A 20,042-nucleotide genomic window follows, 5' to 3' on the forward strand; every position below is an offset into this window, starting at 1 on the left:
CAAGTGGCTTATCGTGGGGGAGTCAGAACCTATGAAATCCAGATTTCTGAAGTAAGTTATTTGTTGGATGGATGAATATACTATGAATGGAACCAGAACACCGAAAGAGGAGGAGTCTGGGACGGGTATGAAGATTACAAGTTAAGTCATTTAACAAACATTTGTTGAGTACCAGTTTAGGTACCTGGCATAAGACTGAATGAGATGAAGACTCTGCCCTTGTAGAATTTATATGCTGGTGGGGGAGATGGACAATAAACAAAGACATATATATCATCAGGTGATAACAAGAAAAACAGACATAAGGGAAGGAGAGTGAAGGGGACCGCTATTTTGGAGAGAGTGCTCAAGGAAAGCCCCTCTAAAGAGGTGACATTAGAGCACAGCCCTAAATGAGCCACCAGAATATCTGGGGGAAGTGTTCTGAATACTTAATTTACTGAAGAGCAAACGTTAAGTGGTGAGGCAGTGGTTGGCATACTAGAGGAACAACCACCAGGTTGGTGGGGGTGGAGTTCATTGAGCAAGGGGTCAAAAGGTGGGAGATGAAAACCATCTTTAGAGACTGGCTGTTGAGTCTGAAGAACCTACTGCATCCAAACATATAGTCATATGCCCATCAGGTAGTTGCAAATGTGAGTCCAGAACTCAGGGCCAGCCAAAAGTGGGGCTGTACATAAAGAAATGGGAGTAGCTGGTATGGAGATGATAGTGTAAAGGACGCATATGAATGGGCAACCCTGATAGAGCGTAAGAACAGTGTGAAGGGTGGAATCCTGGGAACACCAGTAGATAACAATGGGCAGAGGAGAGGACCTAGAGGTAATACCTAGAAGTATTACAGAGCCCAGAAAATCAGGAGACGAGAGTCACAGGGCCAAGGGATGGGGCATATTTCAAGCTGTCCAAACATAGCAAAGATGTCTAGTGAGATACTGTATTTGAAACCCTTTGTAAATGGGAAAACTCTATGTGAGTACAAGGTATTACAGTCTTGTTATTATTAATGATAATTAGAGAACACTTCCTCCTTCTAAAGCATATTTCAATTTTTTTTTAAATTTTTTTTCAACATTTATTTATTTTTGGGACAGAGAGAGACAGAGCATGAACGGGGGAGGGGCAGAGAGAGAGGGAGACACAGAATCGGAAACAGGCTCCAGGCTCTGAGCCATCAGCCCAGAGCCCGACGCGGGGCTCGAACTCACGGACCGCGAGATCGTGACCTGGCTGAAGTCGGACGCTTAACCGACTGCGCCACCCAGGCGCCCCTAAAGCATATTTCAATTTAAGGGTAATGAGAATTTAGTTACATACACATAGTCTATTTATAATCAATTCTTACTGTCTTACTGAATTTTAAAATCAAGTCATAAGTAAGTTTAACTGAAGGAGCAGGATTCACAGTCCCTGTTGAATCTGATTTGGGTAACCATGTATTTAACTTGTATACTTGAATATGGGTAAGAATATCTTAAAATTCTCCTGGATTTGGGTTAAGAGCTTACAGTAACACTTCCGTGAACGATTTGCAGACTATAGCTCTTCTTCCCTTTAAGGGAAGCCTTAAAATAACTAGAATTCAATGGACCAAATGTTATGTTCAATAGTCTCCTGGAATTTGATTTCTGGAATTTAGATAGCAGGTGTCGCCACCGCCTGTGCCTCTCTCTTTAAATGGCTGCAGAGTCCAGTGTCAATGGATAGATGGATCAAGGTTCTCGTGGTGGGTTGCCAGGGAATCTTGTTGCCAAGTATGTCAAATTCTTCCATGAGACCACGTGTTCGTCGCTCTTAAACTGGGTGTAACAATCCTAATTAGACATGAAAGTTGATTCTTGCCTTTCTTGAGTGTGGAGGAATGGAAGGTTAGAAAGGAGCACTCACTTTTCTCGCTTTTTCCATATTCCCTCAACAGAACTCAAGGAGAACAGAGAACTCGTGAGAAAAAGTAATAAGGACAAAAAGAACTTCAAAATCAGAGACTTCCAACACAAGCTTTGGGAATATGAAGGCTTTTTTTTTTAATGTTTATTTATTTTTGAGAGGGGGAGCAGCAGGGGAGGGGCAGCAGGGGAGGGACAGAGAGAGAGGGAGACACAGAATCCAAAGCAGGCCCCAGGCTTTGAGCTTTAAGCACAGAGCCCAACGCGGGGCTCCAACTCACAAACCACGAGATCCTGACCCGAGCTGAAGTCAGTTGCTTAACCAACTAAGCCACCCAGGTGCCCGGGTAATATGAAGTCTTAAAAAGAGGGAGGTTTAACTTTATTGGTTTTGATTCATCTCTTCTGGCTGTGTAGCATAATGATTAAGAGACTAGAATCTGGAGTTACACCAGAGTTTGAGTCTCAGCTATAGCTCGGGCCTTAGTTTCCTTTTCTTTTTTTCTTTTATTTTTTTTTAATTTTTTTGTTTGTTTTTATCTATTTTTGAGAGACAGAGGATAATTAGGAGAGGGGGAGAGAGAGGGAGACACAGAATCTGAAGCAAGCTCCAGGTTCTGAGCTGTCAGTACAGAGCCTGACACAGGACTTGAACTCATGAACAGAGAGATCATGACCTGAGCTGAAGTTGGATACTTAACCGATTGAGCCACCCAGGCACCCCCCCCTTTTTTTTTTTTTAATTTTTTTTCAACGTTTATTTATTTTTGGGACAGAGAGAGACAGAGCACGAATGGGGGAGGGGCAGAGAGAGAGGGAGACACAGAACCGGAAACAGGCTCCAGGCTCTGAGCCATCAGCCCAGAGCCCGACGCGGGGCTCGAACTCACGGACCGCGAGATCGTGACCTGGCTGAAGTCGGACGCTTAACCGACTGCGCCACCCAGGCGCCCCCCCCCTTTTTTTTTAAGTTTATTTATTTTGAGAGAGAAAGCGAGGGGCAGAGAGAGACGGAGAGAGAGAATCCCAATCAGGCTCCATACTGGCAGAGCGGAGTCTGACATGGAGCTTGAAACCACCACAACCTGAGCCAATATCAAGAGTCAGAGGCTTAACTGAGACATGCAGGCGCCCTGTGGGCCTTAGTTTTTTCATCGGCAAAAGGGAGTTGATACATTTTTGTACTTGTCTCACATACATCGAGCATTAAATGAGCATTAAATGAGACAACGTGGTTATGTGCTTAACACATATTAATAAGTATTATGAAATCCATATAGGTTTAGTCTTCATGAGTCATTTTCTTTTCTAACAAACCTACCCAGAGAACTGTTGCTTCCCAACGTTGAGACCTTTTGAGGACACACGTTTGTTCTTAGATGCCGTCATTTCTCAGAACAAGCTCCAATTGCTTTGGGAAGCCAATTTGCAAACCATGTAAGGAAAATGTTGCCATTATCCCATACCACAGTTTGCTTCGGACTCTGAATAGTATCCTCTAGCTTATCAGATTGACAGTGATGATGTTTTGGCTGGTAAAAATAGGTACCCTCTACAAGCGAAGACTGTCAGTGCTGAGACTTTAACTGAAAAGTAGCTTGGTGAAGTAGCTTTAGACTCACACAGAGCTGGGCCTCACTGAGTTTCAGTGGTGTGGCTTTGCGCAAATGTTTTAACCTTTCTGAGACTTGTTTTCTCCATAAAATAGGAAAATACTACTCTTAAAGCTTTCATATAAGGAACATCAGTAGCATTGTGAACACCCAATACATAGCAGAAGCTTAACTTACAGTAGGAGTGATTATTGTTTAAAATGTCTTGCAGCTAAGGTGGAGATACGCTTTCCATTTTAAAGTGGCTTTGACGGGGGTGGCTCAGTTGGTGAAGCGCCTGACTTCAGCTCAGGTCATGATCTCACAGTTTGTGGGTTTGAGCCCCGCATCGGGCTCTGTGCTGACAGCTTAGAGCCTGAGCCTGCTTCGGATTCCGTGTCTCCCTCTCTCTCTGTTCCTCCCCCACTCATGCTCTCTCTCTCTCTCTCTCTCTCCTTCAAAAATAAATAAAAACATTAATAAAGTGGCTTTGACGAATTTGAGAATTAGGAGAGAATTCAACAGTCCAGGGCAAGGATAATCTTCAAAAGAAAAAATATGCGACAGAAATGATAAAGGAGGCATACAAGAAGGTCTTGGGGTGAATTGACTACAAGCTGTTTTCAAGTCAGCCACACTGCATATTATTTCTTAAAAGAAGCACAATCCTAGGAAGTATAAATGAAAAACAGCCCTCAGTTCTGGTCAGCTTGATTGTAACAGTTTTGGAAAGCTCCTTAAAATAATTTAAAAGAAAAAAGAGAGAGAAAGTTTGATGAAGAAAATGAAGTTTGAGGTTTTCAGGTAATGCTCGGTAGAGGACTCCTGGCACCTAATGTTAGCAGGGATTGTTTGCTGATACCCTTTCCACAACAGGCTACACGTGGTATTGGTTTCCTATTTTTCCTCTCCTCTTTCTTACTTTCTATATTGTTTCTTTTCCCTTTCCCCTGCCTGTGCCTTTGAACTATGCCTGGGATAGCTCGTCCTTGTTAGTGGAAAGTGAAGGCACTTCGAAGAAGCTAGATTGATGTAATCGTGTTTGGAGTCTGAAGGATAAAAGGGAGAAGCGTGACAATTGATCTAAGGTTCCGGTAAGAAGGGTTGATACATTAAAAAAACCATTTTTTTAATGTTTATTTATTTTTGAGAGAGAGAGAGAGTGCGCGAGCAGGGGAGGGGCAGAGAGAGAGGGAGACCCAGAATCCGAAGCAGGTTCCAGGCTCTGAGCTGTCACAACACAGCCCCACGCGGGGCTCAAACCCACAAACCACGAGGTCATGACCTGAGCCGAAGTCGGACACTTAACTGACTGAGGCACCCAGGCACCCCAAGGAGGGTTGTTCATTTTAAACATTCTCTGTTAACTTTAGTTTGTAAGTAGTAAAAGTCAAAGCTTCAATTTGAATATTCTGGTGCCCTGTAATTGTTTTGAGAAGCAAAAGCACGTTCGTTAACATATCAGCTCAGACCACACATCTGGTCTGTGACAGGTAAGGGTTGTAAAACAGCCTGGCTGCACTGTTACCTAATCTCAAAAGATTAGGGATATAGCTGGTGTGCTCCTTAACCGCTCACTTCTATTATGTTTATTTATATATCTGGCCTGCTTTGTCAGCTTTGCCTGCTTTGTAAGTTCCTAGGGGATAGAGATTGTGTTTCATTCATTTTATATTTCCTACTTTTTTTTAATGTTTATTTATTTCTGAGAGGGAGAGAGTGCAAGCAGGGGAGGGAGGGACAGAGAGAGGGAGACACAGAATCTGAAGCAGGCTCCAGGCTCTGAGATGTCAGCACACAGCCCAAGTCGGACACTTAACCAATTGAGTCACCCAGGCACCCCCACATTCCCCACTTTTAACACAGTGATTTGTCTGCAGAGGGCATACAATACGTATTTGTGGAACATCAAATTCACAGACACATATACACACACACACATTTTTTTTTGAAATTCAAAACTCCAATGACCATATTTTCCAAACTAAAAAATCAAGATACATGGTCTGAAAAGGTGGAGTATAGTTATGAGGACATATGGCCAAAATACTTGAAATGTTATTCCAGAAAATATCAGGTGATGGAATCACTTTAATTGCAGTATTCAGCCCAGGGGTTCTTATCCTGTAGTCAGTGGAGCTAAAGGAGTCTCTGGATGGAAGCAGATGGTCCTTCATCTTGGACAGAAAGAAATCTTATCTTTCTTTTCAGCAACGTCCAACTGAAACTTCGCATTTTCCACCATCGTGAATACGGGCAACAAACCACAGTAGAATTAGCATCTTTCACTCTGTCACCAGTAGAAATCACAGACATTTTCATATCACATTATAGTTATCATGGACTTCTTGAATACCTTCTCATGACTACTTTAAAATTTCAGTAGTTAGAGCGCCTGGGTGGCTCAGGTGGTTAAGCGTCTGACTCTTGGTTTGGGCTCAGGTTATGCGATCTTGTGGTGATCAGTGAGATCGGGTCTTAGTCCCACTCTGTGCTCTCAGCACAGAGCCTGCTTGAGATTCTCTCTCCCTCTCTCTCTCAAAATAAAAAAACTTAAAGAGAAGGGAAAAAGAGGGGTGCCTGGGTGGCTCAGTCGGTTAAGTGTCCGACTTCGGCTCAGGTTACGATCTCATGGTTTGTGAGTTTGAGTCCTGTGTCGGGCTCTGTACTGACAGCTCAGAGCCTGGGATGAGCTTCAGATTCTGTGTCTCCTACTCTCTCTGTCCTTCCCCCGCTCACACTCTGTCTCTGTCTCAAAAATAAATAAACATTAAAAAAAGAAGAAAAGAAAAGAAATACTTTAAAAAAGTTAAAAAATAAGGGGTGTGTGGGTGGCTCAGTGGCTGGACATCCAACTTCGGCTCAGGTCACGATCTCACAGTTAGTGAGTTTGAGCCCTGCGTCGGGCTCTGTGCTGACAGTTCAGAGCCTGGAGCGTGCCACGGATTCTGTGTCTCCCTCTCTCTCTGCCCCTCCCCTGCTCGTGCTCTCTCGCTTTCTCAAAAATAAATAAACATTAAAAAATACATAAAAAGTTAAAAAAAATTTCAGTAGTTATTTGATCTACTGCAAGATCTTGATATTTCATGTTAGTAAAGACTACTGTATCACAAGTTTGTTCTTAAAATATATTAATGTATTGTGTTTCAATATAAAGTTTCTTTTGTAATGCTATGTATTTTATTTTTAAATCTAGAAGAGATCCATAGTTCTTATTGGACTGTCAAAGGACACTAAAAAGGTTAAGAACCCTTGAGCTAGAAAGAGGTTAATAAAGTTTAAACTTTGAGGTCCCTCACTTTTACCATGCCCTTCCAAGATTGTTTTTCAATTTTTTTTTATCATTTTATGTTACTTCTCACAAAGATCCCAGCATTTGTGTAAGTTTCACTAATCCAAAACTTGGATCCACTGAGACATTTAGCTTGGTACTGGGCATAGGTTTTTATTTTTTAATTTTAAAGTTTATTTATTTAGAAAGAGAGAGAGAGAGGTGAGCACAGGAGGGGCAGAGAGAGAATCCCAAGCAGGCTCCAACTGTCTGCTCCAGAGATGGAGGCCGGACTGGAACTAACGAAGGGTGAGATCACGACCTGAGGCGCAATCAAGAGTCAGACACTTAGGGGCGCCTGGGTAGCTCAGTCCTTAAGGGTCTGACTTCCGCTCAGGTCATGATCTCACATTTGGTGAGTTGGAGCCCCACACGGGGCTCTTTGCTGACAGAACAGAGCCTGCAGCCTGCTTCTGATTCTGCTGTCTCCAGATCTCTCTCCCCCTCCCCGCTCCCCAGTAAATAAATAAATAAACATCTAAAGAGACGCTTAGATCACCCAGGCGCCCCCACGTAATAGGTTTTTAATAATTAATTTGGGGCTGGTCGGTTCTGAGAAACTTAATTGATCCTCTAGTGTATCTGGAAATCCTGCAGACCACGGCTTGACCTTCTCCAGTCCCTAAGAGTAGGGTATTGGATGTTGGGATAGGGAAGAGCTGGGAAGGTTGTGGGAGGAGACAGGCTTTGGACTAAGGCGAGGATAGGGAACAAACCGGTAAGGGCGGAGGGTAAGAAATAGGCTTAGGAATAACAGGAATTTGCTTCCTTTGGGACTTAGTTCTCCCCCCCCCCCCCCCCCGCACAGCTCTTTTGGCTTCACGCATGCGTATGTCTGCCTCACTACTTCATAAAAAATGAGCTTCAAACCCTGTGGGAAAAAAGGTCCCTGTTCCAGCACGTGTGAGTTGACACTGCTCTTGGGTCATGCCAACTTTGGCGATTTCCCTCACATTCTGAGCTGACCCAATGACGTGTGGAAGGGAGCCAGGGGGCAGTTTTCCGATCCGAGGGATGATTTTCTACGTGAAACTCTACAGCCAGACGGCCGGCCAAATCATTCTTAAGCCGCGTTCCAACCATCGCCCAAAAGATGACCCAGAGGGAGGCCCGACCGCGTGGCGGTGGGCGTGTCTGGGGCGAACGCCGGCGGCGCGAGAGGGATTAGGGACGCCTCGGCGCGGGCGAAGGGACGGCAGGGTCGCGGCGGAGCGAGGCCCACGGGGACAGCAGGGGGCGGGGTTCCGGAGGCGGCCACGCGGCCTGAGGCCTAGCTTTTCGGTCTCGCCCCGGCGGCGGACGAGGAAGGAAGAACCCCGGCTTCTCAGGGCCTGGTGCCCCGCAGCCTCGCCTCTACCCGGGGCTTCACCACAGACCCCTTTGTGTTCCTGCCCCCGCCCCGGAGGCGCCCCAGCCGGCGGCGCTGACTTCGCTCATTGGCTCAGCCGATGGCTTCATCGATTGGCTCCCTTGTCCCCCTGCGTGAGCCGCTGCTTCTCGCTGCTATTGGGCGCCTGGGCTGCCTTTCAGGCCGCCGCGCGAAATGATTGCCCGGCCACTCGGAGTCCCTGGAAGCAGTTCCGGGAAACCCCGCGTGCTGCCGGGATCGCGTCTCTGTCCATGAGGGGGGGAGGGGGTGGCGCGCGCGCCATTTCTAGTCGTTTTCAAAGCGCCTCGCGCTGATTCTCACGGGCCCGGCCGGCGGCCCCAGCTCTGCCCTGGTGAGTCTCGCGCCGGCCCGTGGGGGGAGGGGCCGGGAGCCCCGATCCGACCCGACGGGGCCCATCCCGGGCTCGGCGCCTCGGCCCCAGTTTCGTTTTCGCACCGAGGCCCCGGGGTGGGGGTGGGGATGGGCTGGGGGCGGCTGCGGCTTCGGCCTCGTCCGGCCGCGCCGCGGAGGGCCTAGCCCCGCCGAGGCGCCTCCTCGCCCTTGCGCATCCTCCCCCCGCCCCTCCAACCCTCGGCCCGCGGTCCGCGCCGCCGGGTGCTCTCCGCGCGGCCTGCTGGGGACGGCCGTGTTTTTCCCGCCTCCGCCGGCCGCTCCACGCGGCCGGCCGGGCGGCCTAAGGCGCCCGCGGCCCCTTCGTCTCCCCCCCCCCGCTCCGGAGCCGCTTCGCTCTCGTCTCGGCCGGCCTAGCCACGAGTGGGATGTGTTACCGATCGGGACGGGCCTGAGGGGGTGGGGTGGGCAGGGGGCGGGATGCAAACCCGGGGTTACCTGAGCCGGGAGAAAACTTTTGTGCGAGCTGGAGCCCAGGGGCCGATGTGTGTAGGAAGCCTTCCTCCCCTCCCCCACGCTGCATGCTGCGAGCCGAGATTTGAAGGAAAAAATGACTACTAGAGGCCACGAAACTTAGGCTTCGAGCGGCGTCTGAGAGGCACGATTCTGAGACTGTCACAGGCGCACCAAATTGGAAGGGCGATTCTTTTTCTTAGGCGGCAGTAACCGTGTTGCCACAAGATGAAACTTAAAGCCAAGGGGTTCTTGAAAGGTTCGGTCCTTTCACACTGACCTGTTTGAGATTTTTGCTGTCCCTCAAGAGGCTGAATTTATGTCTCGTGAGTCAGTCGTAGGATAAGGGCTTGACACTCCTAGCCCGTGAGATAACCGTTAGTTTTCATTTCTTTGGTCCTTTTAAAGCCCGTCTCTTAAAATGAAGAATTTTCGCAGAGATGTTCAGAAAAAGTCAGGGAGGGGCTAGTGCTGACTTCCCAAATCTCCCAGCAGCCCTTTAAAATCTTATTTAAATGTTTCCTTTTTGCAAAAATGCTTATCAAATGACTCTAGTCACAGTACATTTGCTGCATCCAGAAATATGGTTTGGCTGTGTGGCATTGTGTTGAATTGACACAAGAGTTTTAAACGATCTCCTATGACATAAAAGACTTTTTTTTTTTAATGAGCACATTGTATTTGGCTTGAGAGAGGTTTTTTCCTTGGTCCGAAAGGTTTTATTTTCTGGAATCTAATTATTTTACTTTTTTTGTTGCTAAAGTTTACAAACTTTTTGAAAATTCCAACCAATTTCAGAATCAACTTGTAGGAGAGCCTTTGCAATGAAATGATGGTCATAAATGTTTCTATCTTGTGCTTAATGACACAACTTGTCTTTTTGCTTTACACATACTTAAAAAAAATACCACCTTACCAGATGTTCGTTGAACTTTCCTGTTAAAAATTTGCTTCTTTTCTGTGGCTAATAGAATTCCCAGGTGCAATACTGTAAGGGTCTTGTGATACTGAGAACTTTTGAGTTCTGATGATCTTAATGTTGTATTTGGGGGTGGGGGAACGTGGGCAAACAGAACTATATGTTCGCAGATTTTGGACTTTAGAGTGCATCTTTATAGAAATAGGTTGTATTAATCAGTAAACGTATTCATCTTACACTGTAAGTAGTTTCTTGATCAAAAGCGTGCCAGTTTTGAATGTTTTCGTTTTTGCCAATTCATCAGAATTTGAGGCTTGCCTTGAGAAACATTTCTCCACCCAGAGTTTAACCAGAGTCTGCGTCTGTATAGACATTAGTGGGCTATCAAGTCTTAACGTTTGTAATCATGAGAAGTCATATTTATCTTATTTTCCGAATAACCCTTTCTGCATTTTCCTCTCTTCCTGTTCTCTATTACCTCCTTCCCCTTGGTCTTCCTCCCTTTTTCATTAATGTCAACTAAGTATCTGTGGACTTGGAGATGAAAAGAAGTTGTTATAACTGCACCTGCTGCATTTGCACAGTGGTTGATAAGCAATTTGGAAGTGTGGTTGTCGCGGGTTTTAGTGCTTTTTAGGAAGCTTGTATTTTCTTTCTAGCTAACTAGGGTACCTTGAGGTTCATCAAGAAAAGGAGGCTTCTTCTTGAGATCCACCTTCATGTCCTTTATTTCAGTATTTGTTGCAATGTCTTTATTCTGCTGCTTATTATCTTCATCACATTCACTACAGACCAGTGCACTTTAATTCCCTGTCTTTTAGAGGCAGTATAGAGACTGGCCTTATATGGTTTTATTATCTAATCTCTCTCTTCAGGGAGTTGGTCCATTTCAGCATTACATACAGGTTGAACATACAAAAAAATAATTTGGGTAGGTTAATCTGGGACATCTGACCTAAGTTTACCCTAATTTAGGTAATGTTTGTTGAAACTATTTGGAAGAAGTTAGCTGTCCATTCTTCAATATGTTTTTGGAGCTTTATTTTACTGATATGAAAAATTCAATACGTACTCATGATTTTTTTTTTTAAAGAAGCAACCTCAATTATAGCTCATGTTTTATTTTATGTGGACTTAACACAATCGTTTAGCTTTTAAACTTGGTCATTTTTTCTTTTAAATCTGTGAATGGGAAAATAGCAAATTAATTTTAGAACAAAAATTAATGTCAAGTTGTGTTGTTTCTTTTTTAAGTGAGGCGGAGAAAACCCAAACCACCAGCATGTTGAACTAGAGACAGCAGAGCATTTATTTCACACCTATCCTAGATTTGAAGCAGAACTAGGATAATTTGAAAGTCCCTAAACTTTGATGAAGTGGTCTGTGGGTGTTCATTGTTTCTAAATCAAACTTTTAAAACTGTATAAGAATTGAGAGCTGATGGGCTTTTTAGGATTTTGTGATTTGTTGATATGCTTGTGAGGACACAACAGCTGCTTTTGTTAATCAGCAATTCTACCTTTAGTAAATTCAAGCCTTTTTTTAACCTGGTGTACATGAAGTTCCTTAAAGATCTGATGCTTCCATGTACATTTTTTATGGTTTTACAGGATTATTATTGCAAATTTAGGTCAGATACATCACAAAAGGCATATAATATTATTTTGATAGAGTTTATTAGCAGCATGTATACAAATTAGTTTAGATAAATCATGCATTGTCCTACAAACTAGTTATTTCTGGCTTAATGTAATATAGCTCCTGAATTTTTTCCAGCAGCATAATAAAATGGCTAATCAGGTGAATGGTAATGCGGTACAGTTAAAAGAAGAGGAAGAACCAATGGATACTTCCAGTGTAACTCACACAGAACACTACAAGACACTGATAGAGGCAGGCCTCCCACAGAAGGTGGCAGAAAGACTTGATGAAATATTTCAGACAGGTATAATATGCATTTCTTGTTTCTGACTGGTTATGAAAGTGAGGGCAAACCACTTTGAATTTTATAGATTTTTTTTTTAAGGTTAAATAATACTTATTGTTTCTGATCTATGTAGAGCTGAATGTTTGTTACTTTCCCTTCATTGAGGGCATATTGGGTTTGACTTTGATATTCTTATTTCATTATTTTGAAGCCTTCTTAGTGTTGAATATGCAGTCTTAGTTGTTTCAGAACGGTACATCAATTTGTCTTAGATTTACCACCAATTAAAATGTATGTTTCAGCATACCAAATTTTACATTTTCTTAATCTAAATCAGTCATCATTTTGCTTTTACTTTTCTACTTTTAGCTTCTTAAAGTGATTGTTAAATCAGCTTAGGTCTGATTAGGTGGCATAATAAGAGGACTGGTGAGACTGTATTGTCTGAAACGATAATAAATGTCAGACTTCTTGAGAGTTTGTGGCCTGTCTAAGTTTCTAATAGACAAAAATCCACATCTCTCAGTAATTTGGAAGTGTTTGGTTTGTAACAGCTGCTTTTAAAAAAAATCTAGAAGTCCCATGGATAAGTGCTTAAGCAAATATGAATATCTTAATATGGTTGGTTGTAAGTGGTTTGAAGTTTTAAAGAGGGAGAGAAATATTTACCCTTAGGGAGTGTTGTTCATAAATAAATGTGTCCTCCCCCTTTGGGGCCATAGATGGAAACTTTCTTCCTCTGTGTTTTGTGTGCCTATCCAGATTTGGGAGAGAGAATTGAATTGTCTGACAAATGTGTCCTAAGTACTCTAGTAACAAATATCTGTTTTTTTGTCTTTAAAATTTTTTTTTTTTTCAAATCTGAGAAGCTTAGGATAATTTTAGACATTAAAATGACTTTCTAAAAATGACTCCTGGGTGATGGTTCCATTTGAAAATCAGTCCTCAGGAACTTGCTGTGACATTCTGCCATAGAGAATTGGCAGTGATTTGCTCAGAGATGCTCTCTTGTAGAGTGTTTGTTATTGATAAGAGGCTGATGGTTTGGGTGTAGGGTTGGATTGACAGAATGGATTGATGGGTGTCCTGAGTTGTGGCTTTGGGTGGTGGTATGGAATATGGAAGTAAGGAAACTCCAATTATTTAGGCATGCTCATTTTGAGCTTTTAAAACAAATCTTGGCAACATTTTCTTAAAGTAACTTTACAAATGGCATTACATTTATTTAAAATATATTTATTGTATGGAATAACGTTCTTTTTGGCTTTATCAAAATGGAGTCACTTTTGATGTTAGTTCATATGGACTCGGGTTTTAATCTGCCAAATATTTCCATTTTACATTGGATCAATTCTGAAATATATTCTTACATAGAGAGAAACACAACACAAACTTAACAGACTTAAGAAACTATGTTATAAATTGAGTAGTTGTTCTGTGTGCAGTTAATATATGTATAGATTGCAGTGCCAATATATTTTCTGTATAGTTTACTTGTAAGTCCACAGTAAAGTCCTTAATGCCATTTGAAAAAAAATAGTCATTATTGACAGTGTTGTGAATGCCACAGCATCTTTTAAACCTCAGCTTGACACACATCAAGAGAACAAAAGATTGCCTTAAATGACTTTCAGAATTGATTAATCAAGCTGCACTTGCATTTGTAGAAGAGTTTAAAATTATGCCTTTCCACATTCTGATTGCAGCAAAGTGGATGCTCAGATAAACAAATCAATTTCATTTTCTCTTTGGTGCTAAGGAGGAAAAGCCTTTGATACCTTTTGGAGAGTGGAAAGAATTATTTAATAAAAATGGTTTCTTTTTTTTTTTTTTCCTCCCACCTCTTGTGTGGTTAGCAACGACTACAGCAGTCCATATAATTTGAAGGTTGATCCTTGGGGAATACAGTGTATGCTTACTACTCTAACATAAATCAGAGTTTGTTATATTAATGCTTAATCTGTAGTACAGTGTGTGCATCAGATTTAACTTCCAAACCTTAAACCTTTTGGGGAGTGGGAAACGGGGTTAGGATTTTTGTGGGGTTTTTGTGGGATGTGGGGATTGAAATTTATGTTTATAAGTTGTTGACATTTTATCTCTTATTTTCATATTTGTACTCTTGACCTTTCTGTGTATATAGTATTTGTATAGCTGCCTATATGCATATTCAGTGAAAATGCAGTTTGTTAGTAATAGTGTCGAATATAACAATTCTTGATTAAACATTGATAGCACAGTTTAGATTATCCCTTTTGTTGCAGTAACATTACCCCTTTTCAATTTAATTTTTAGGATTGGTAGCTTATGTCGATCTTGATGAAAGAGCAATTGATGCTCTCAGGGAATTTAATGAAGAAGGAGCTCTGTCTGTACTACAACAGTTCAAGGAAAGTGACTTATCACATGTTCAGGTAAGGCCATTGCTAGAAATGCCTTTGAACAACTCATGATCTGAAATTACTTTACCATTACTTTTTTCCTGAGGAAGTTGGTATTTTTTTGTTTGTGACTACCTCCACTTCTTTTAAAAAAATTAGTCCAAAGAAAAGAAAAACCTGCTTATGGCAAAGAGTTTTCAGAAACAAAAGTGTAAAGTAAAAGTCTTGCCCCACTTTGCAGTAAGTTACTTTAAAAACAGGGTTTGCTCATTGTTATTAGTAGGTTTTTACATGTTTAGATTCCTGCGATCTTAAACATTTTTGGGTTCTCTGATTCTGTTTTATTATCTTGGAGGGAAATAATGTAGATAAGAATAGTTTTGGAATGTCTGGCAAAGATAATCCAGACGCACTTGAATATGAACAAAATAGAAGACTGTTTTGCCAGTGTGGAAGGTAAGCTCCCTGAGGTCTTGGCTCTTACCCTCTGCTCCAGTCTCCAGTACATAGTAGCCTCTCGGCCAATATTTGGTGGGTGAATTAATGAGTAAATATTTTGTTAAAATTCTTGTCTTTTGAAATTGTAATTTAATTACGTATTTGACCTTTCGACAATTCCTGGTGGTTCTTTTTCATTGAATTACTTGCCTGTTCTAGAACAAAAGTGCATTTTTATGTGGAGTTATGAAGACCTACAGGCAAAGGGAGAAGCAGGGGAGCAAGGTGCAAGAGTCCACAAAGGGACCTGATGAAGCAAAGATCAAGGTAAAACTTGACTTGGGTAGTCGTGGTGATACTAAGTTTAATGATGAGATTGAAGGTTTTTTTTCATGTTTTCTAGGAAGTTTTTACAGTTCCACTGTTTTTTTTTTTTTTTTTAAACTAGTGTTTTAGAAATGAGATAATCTAAGGAAAATTAAGAAGCATTTCAGGGGCAAACATTCAATTGTATGTTTGGTGAAAAGCCCTAATTCAGACTCTTGCCTCATTACTTGTTCTTCTGACTGTGCATGGTACATGTTTATTGATGCTTCTGATAATAGCTTTTTAGATTGATTCAGTCATGTCTCTTGGTTTGGTGTCTTTCTAAGCACTTTGTTTCTCTTTATCTACTTCAGTGTCCTTGTTTGTACACTGGGAAGAGTGATAGTACCCATCTCATAGAGTTGTGAGGATTAAAGGAATTAAGATATGTCACGTGCTTGGAATAATGCCTGGAATGTGGCAAGAACTGTGTAACTAGCACCCATTACTGTTACTGTCCTTGAGATAAACTTCCCTGAAAGGTGAATATAGGGCTTTTGGTGAAAGACCAGTGAACCTCATTCCTTTGTTAAATGGATGTTGATGTTTTATTGCCACAGAGATAGACTTTTCAAGTTGAAATAGTTACTTTATTTAATGAAGCTGTTTGTGCAGTCTTATGTTTTAGACAGGAAATAGAACTTGTGGCTTCTATCATGGAACTGGTTTACATAAACCTCCTTTTGTACCTTTTCCCCCCTCATCTATAAAATGGCATAACCCATTCTTTTTTCTTTTTTTTAAGTATTTATTTATTTATTTTGAGAGAGAGAGTGGGAGCAGGGGTGGGGCAGAGAGAGAGAGGGAGAGAGAGAATCCCAAACAGGTTCCACGCTCTTAGTGCAGAGCCCAGTGCAGGGCTCAGACTCTTGAACAGTGAGGCCCTGACCTGAGCCAAAATCAAGAGTTGGATGTTCAACCCACTGAGCCACCCAAGCACCCCTGTATTTTTAAAATGAATACGTGAGGGGCATCTGGGTGGCTCCTGAGATCAAGCCCTGCATCGGGCTCTGTGCTGACAGCACGGAGCCTTCTTGGGATTCTCTCTCTCCCTCTCTCTCTGCCCCTCCCCTGCTCTCTCCCTCAAAATAAGTAAGTACACTTAAAAAAATAAATACATGAAAAGCCCATCTGACATAATAGTTATTTTTAAGGAAAACTTATTAGCGTGTATTGAATAGGCCTGTGTTATTTCCCTCAGGCTGGGTATTTGCTCTTGGTAAGGTATGTATTATACATGTGATATGTGTATATGACATATTAGACAAGTAATGTGTAAGTATGTAATATATGTAGTGTGTTTTTATTGTGTATCAACATTTATTTCTGTGCTTCAAGGTAGAGCAGCTCTTTTTGAGTCAAAGGTAGAAGAATAGAGAGCCTGAGATAACTCTGGAATTCCAGAGTTCCTCCAAAGATATTTTTGAAAACCACTAAACCTGATGATGTCTAAAATCTCTTGTTGCTTTGACATTGTGTATAGATCTTCCTCAACTTAGGGTGGAGTTACACTTAGGTAAACCCATCTTAAGTTGATGAAAATATCCTAAGTTGAAAATTCACCTGATAACACTTAACCTGGCAAACATTGTAGTTTAGCCTGCCCTTTTTTTTTTTTTTTTTTTTTAAGAGAGAGAGAGAGAGAGCAAGCACCTATGTATATGTGTGCAAGCTGGGGAGGGGCAGAGGGAGAGGAGAGAGAATCTCAAGCAGACTCTACACCCAGTGGGAGCCTGTTCTCAGGACCTTACTACTGTGAGATCATGACCTGAGCCAGAATCAAGAGTTAGACACTTAACTGACTGAGCCACTGAGGCACCCCTAGCCTAGCCTACCTTAAATGTGTTTAGAACACTTAACATTAGCCTAGTTGGGTAAAGTCATCTGGCACAAAGCATGTCTTAATAATGAAATGTTAGATATCTCACGTAATTTATATAGAGTTCTGTACTGACAGTGAAAAACTGGTCGGTATGGGCACAGAATGGTTGTGAGTGTATTGGTTACTTACCCTTGTGATCGCATGGCTGACAGGGAGCTGAGCCTCCCTGGGCTGCCGCAGCCCAGCATCACGAGAATATCCTACTGGATATTGAAAAGATAAAAAACAAAATATGAAGTCTGGTTTCTACTGAATGCATATTACTTTCACACCATCCTGAAGCCAAAACTTGTAAGTCAAATCACCGCAAATCAGGGACCATCTCATTTTTAAGACATGAAGTGTAAAATTCTCCCCTTTTTAGGTAATTGCATTTCCTTTTTTTCCATTTTCTCTGTTTTTTTAGGCCTCTCCTATAAATATAAACCCTTACTTTCTTTTCTGTATTCCTTCAATACCTAATATAATGTTGTGGAAAAAGTTGGTAATCAGGAAGCATAAAGTTGCTTGTTTTTTGTTTGTTTGTTTTTTGTTTTTGAACCTGAGTATACTCATTTGGTAATTGCCACATATTTCGAATCCGTGCTATATGAGAAATGGTCTGGTTTTTATAGAGCTTATGATATAGCAGGAAGTAAAGACAAAAGGATTAAACAAAACAAAGGTTAAATTACCTGACTATAATAGAAAGTCAGAGTAGGAAGATGTGAGACATAGCAAATGAAGAAAGCTGCATGAAGGAGGTAGGACTTCTGATTTATTTTTTATTTTTTTGTAATTCATTTGTTCTTGAAAGAGAGCGTGATTGGGGGAGGGACAGAAGGAGAGAGAGAGAGAGAGAGAGAGAGAGAGAGAGAGAGAGAATTCCAAGCAGGCTCCTAACTGTCAGCACAGAGTCTGAGGGGCTCAAACCCACGAACCATGAACCACGAGACCATGACCTGAACTGAAATCAAGAGTTGGATGCTTAACCGACTGAGCCACCCAGACACCCTGGGACTTCTGATTTTTTAAGAGTAGAGAACATTTTATTTGAATTAAATCACAGGTGGATATATGGTATATAAAGGGAACAAGTTAAGGAAAGCTCTCATTGGAGTAGAGGAGAATGCAAATGAGGAATGCTGCAGTATGTGTATGTAGATAGCCGGGGGTTAGCTTCTGTCACATTTTTAATAATCCTTACCCCATCTTTCTGTTCTCGTTCGTACCAAAAATGTGTTCTGTGCTTAGAGATTTAATTTGCCTACAATTCAAGTATAAACAGATGTATAATTGTCTTTAGGCGTTGCTTGAGAGGACTGGCTATACTCTGGATGTAACCACAGGACAGAGGAAGTATGGTGGTCCTCCGCCAGACAGTGTGTACTCAGGTGTGCAACCGGGAATTGGAACAGAAGTGAGTATTCTTCAGCTGTTTGCCGAAATCTTTCCAGTTTGTAAATTATTCTATTCTATAATAGGGAAGAATACTGGATTCTTTTCAAAGTGTAGTTATAATTATTCGTTTTGGATATCCATCTGTATTTTACTGTCCTCCTAAGCAAGGAGAATCACGTGACTAGTAGATGCCCAAACACTTCGTAAAGGAATGTAGAGTTCTTAGAACTAGTTTCTAAAACCGTGCAGCCAACAACACACTGTTTTAGTTGCTTGGGTTGAGGTTATTAAGGACAAAGAATTGCTTTGTTCTGTTTTTGTTTCATGTCAGTAATTTTGAACAGTGCTTGTCCTCCCTTCTTGACCCACCCTCCTCACATAAAGGGTACTCAATATTTCCTGAGAGATTTATTGATGGGAGTGGGTTACACAAGGGAAGGATGTAGAATCAGATAAAGGTAGAGTACATTGGTTTGTCCTTGAGCAAAGAAGCAATCCTTCCTCCCGTATGAGCCTTTGTAAAGGTTTCTTCATACACCTTTATGTTAGTTAGCCGATTCTAATCCTTTAAATGGTAAAAACTGTATGCCAAAATGTAAGTTTACAGCAGGACCTTTTCTGATTGGTGTCTTTCAGGTAACCACGAGCAAAGATAATTATTTCTAGTTTGTGAATAAAGATATCACCAATTAACATAACCTTTTAGATTTATATCAGAAGTCATTCCAGTATATTCTCTGTGTAGAGAATAGAGTTTACATTCATTGGTCTTTGTTCCCTGAACTTCTTTCAAACATAATTACAACTAGTATTCTATTTCTTAATATTTAGCAATATTAAAAGGGACTCCAAGCATTTAAACATTTTCTTTTAAGATTTTTTTATTTTTAAGTGATCTCCATACTCACGTGGAGCTCAAACTCACAACCCAAGATCAGTTGCACACCCAGGCAGTTGCCCCAACCCATTCTTCATTTTTAACATTCTACTTAGATTTTGAACCCTTTCAAATCTACGTTTATATTTTGTTTACTTTTAAACAGTAGGTAGTTTGGCCTTCTTACTTGAACGACTTCATAATGTACTTTTTTCTGATGGTTTTACCATTAAGTTTTGTTTTCTTAACCTTAGACCGTCATAAAATAAATAAAAAATGGGGGGAAAAAAGTAAAAAATGGAATTGCTCATTTGCCTCTTCCTTATTTTGAGGCAGCCTAAAACACCTCCAAGAGGGGAATACAGTCTAAAAAAGTTATCTATAGTGTATCATCCAGCAAGTGATGTCCTTGTTGATATTTACCAATTACTATATTTATTTTAGTCTTATTTCTTTAGTTATAAAATCCTTAGGAATAAAAATTAAGACTGCATAATGTTATTGTATATTACGTTGTTATTGTATATTATATATTATCGTATGTTATAAAATATAATTTTAAAACTATGTTTTTATAGTTGGTCTATTTTATAATTATAAAAATGAACTTTTTTAGCCCATTGGATTGGTTTTATTAACGAGCTCATTAATGGAGACTTGTATCTTTGTTTTATATAGATAAGAAAGGAGTTTGTTAGTACTCTTACGATTTCGCTGGAAGCATTTGAACCATTTAATAGGATAAGCTATTTTGAGTATCCAGTTAGAAACAAAGTTGGTATCTTAATTGTAAAATATGTATGTTCTCTTATATTGCATTGTCTCTGAAA

The 20,042-nt window shown here is 41.2% G+C and overlaps 1 protein-coding gene across 5 annotated transcripts in view; it reads left to right on the plus strand.

The window, feature by feature from the left end:
• The first annotated feature begins 8,422 nt into the window (after nucleotides 1-8,422).
• Nucleotides 8,423-20,042, plus strand: part of HNRNPR (heterogeneous nuclear ribonucleoprotein R) — a 32,389-nt gene continuing 20,769 nt past the window's right edge. For 2 of the 5 annotated variants that reach the window (XM_047083308.1, XM_047083309.1), the window contains exons 1-4: nucleotides 8,440-8,530; nucleotides 14,184-14,302; nucleotides 14,927-15,034; nucleotides 18,241-18,354. In XM_047083308.1, the coding sequence (XP_046939264.1) occupies nucleotides 14,954-15,034; nucleotides 18,241-18,354 (195 nt within the window). In that variant the 5' untranslated portion in view covers nucleotides 8,440-8,530; nucleotides 14,184-14,302; nucleotides 14,927-14,953. Of the gene's footprint in view, nucleotides 8,531-11,737; nucleotides 11,907-14,183; nucleotides 14,303-14,926; nucleotides 15,035-18,240; nucleotides 18,355-20,042 lie in introns of all 5 variants that reach the window. The other 3 variants (XM_047083306.1, XM_047083305.1, XM_047083307.1) reach the window with 3 other exon arrangements.

This window comes from Lynx rufus, unplaced genomic scaffold, assembly GCF_022079265.1.
Source record: "Lynx rufus isolate CCGP_SWC_20201006 ecotype Redwood Valley unplaced genomic scaffold, mLynRuf1.p SCAF_2, whole genome shotgun sequence".
Lineage (NCBI taxonomy): Eukaryota > Metazoa > Chordata > Mammalia > Carnivora > Felidae > Lynx > Lynx rufus.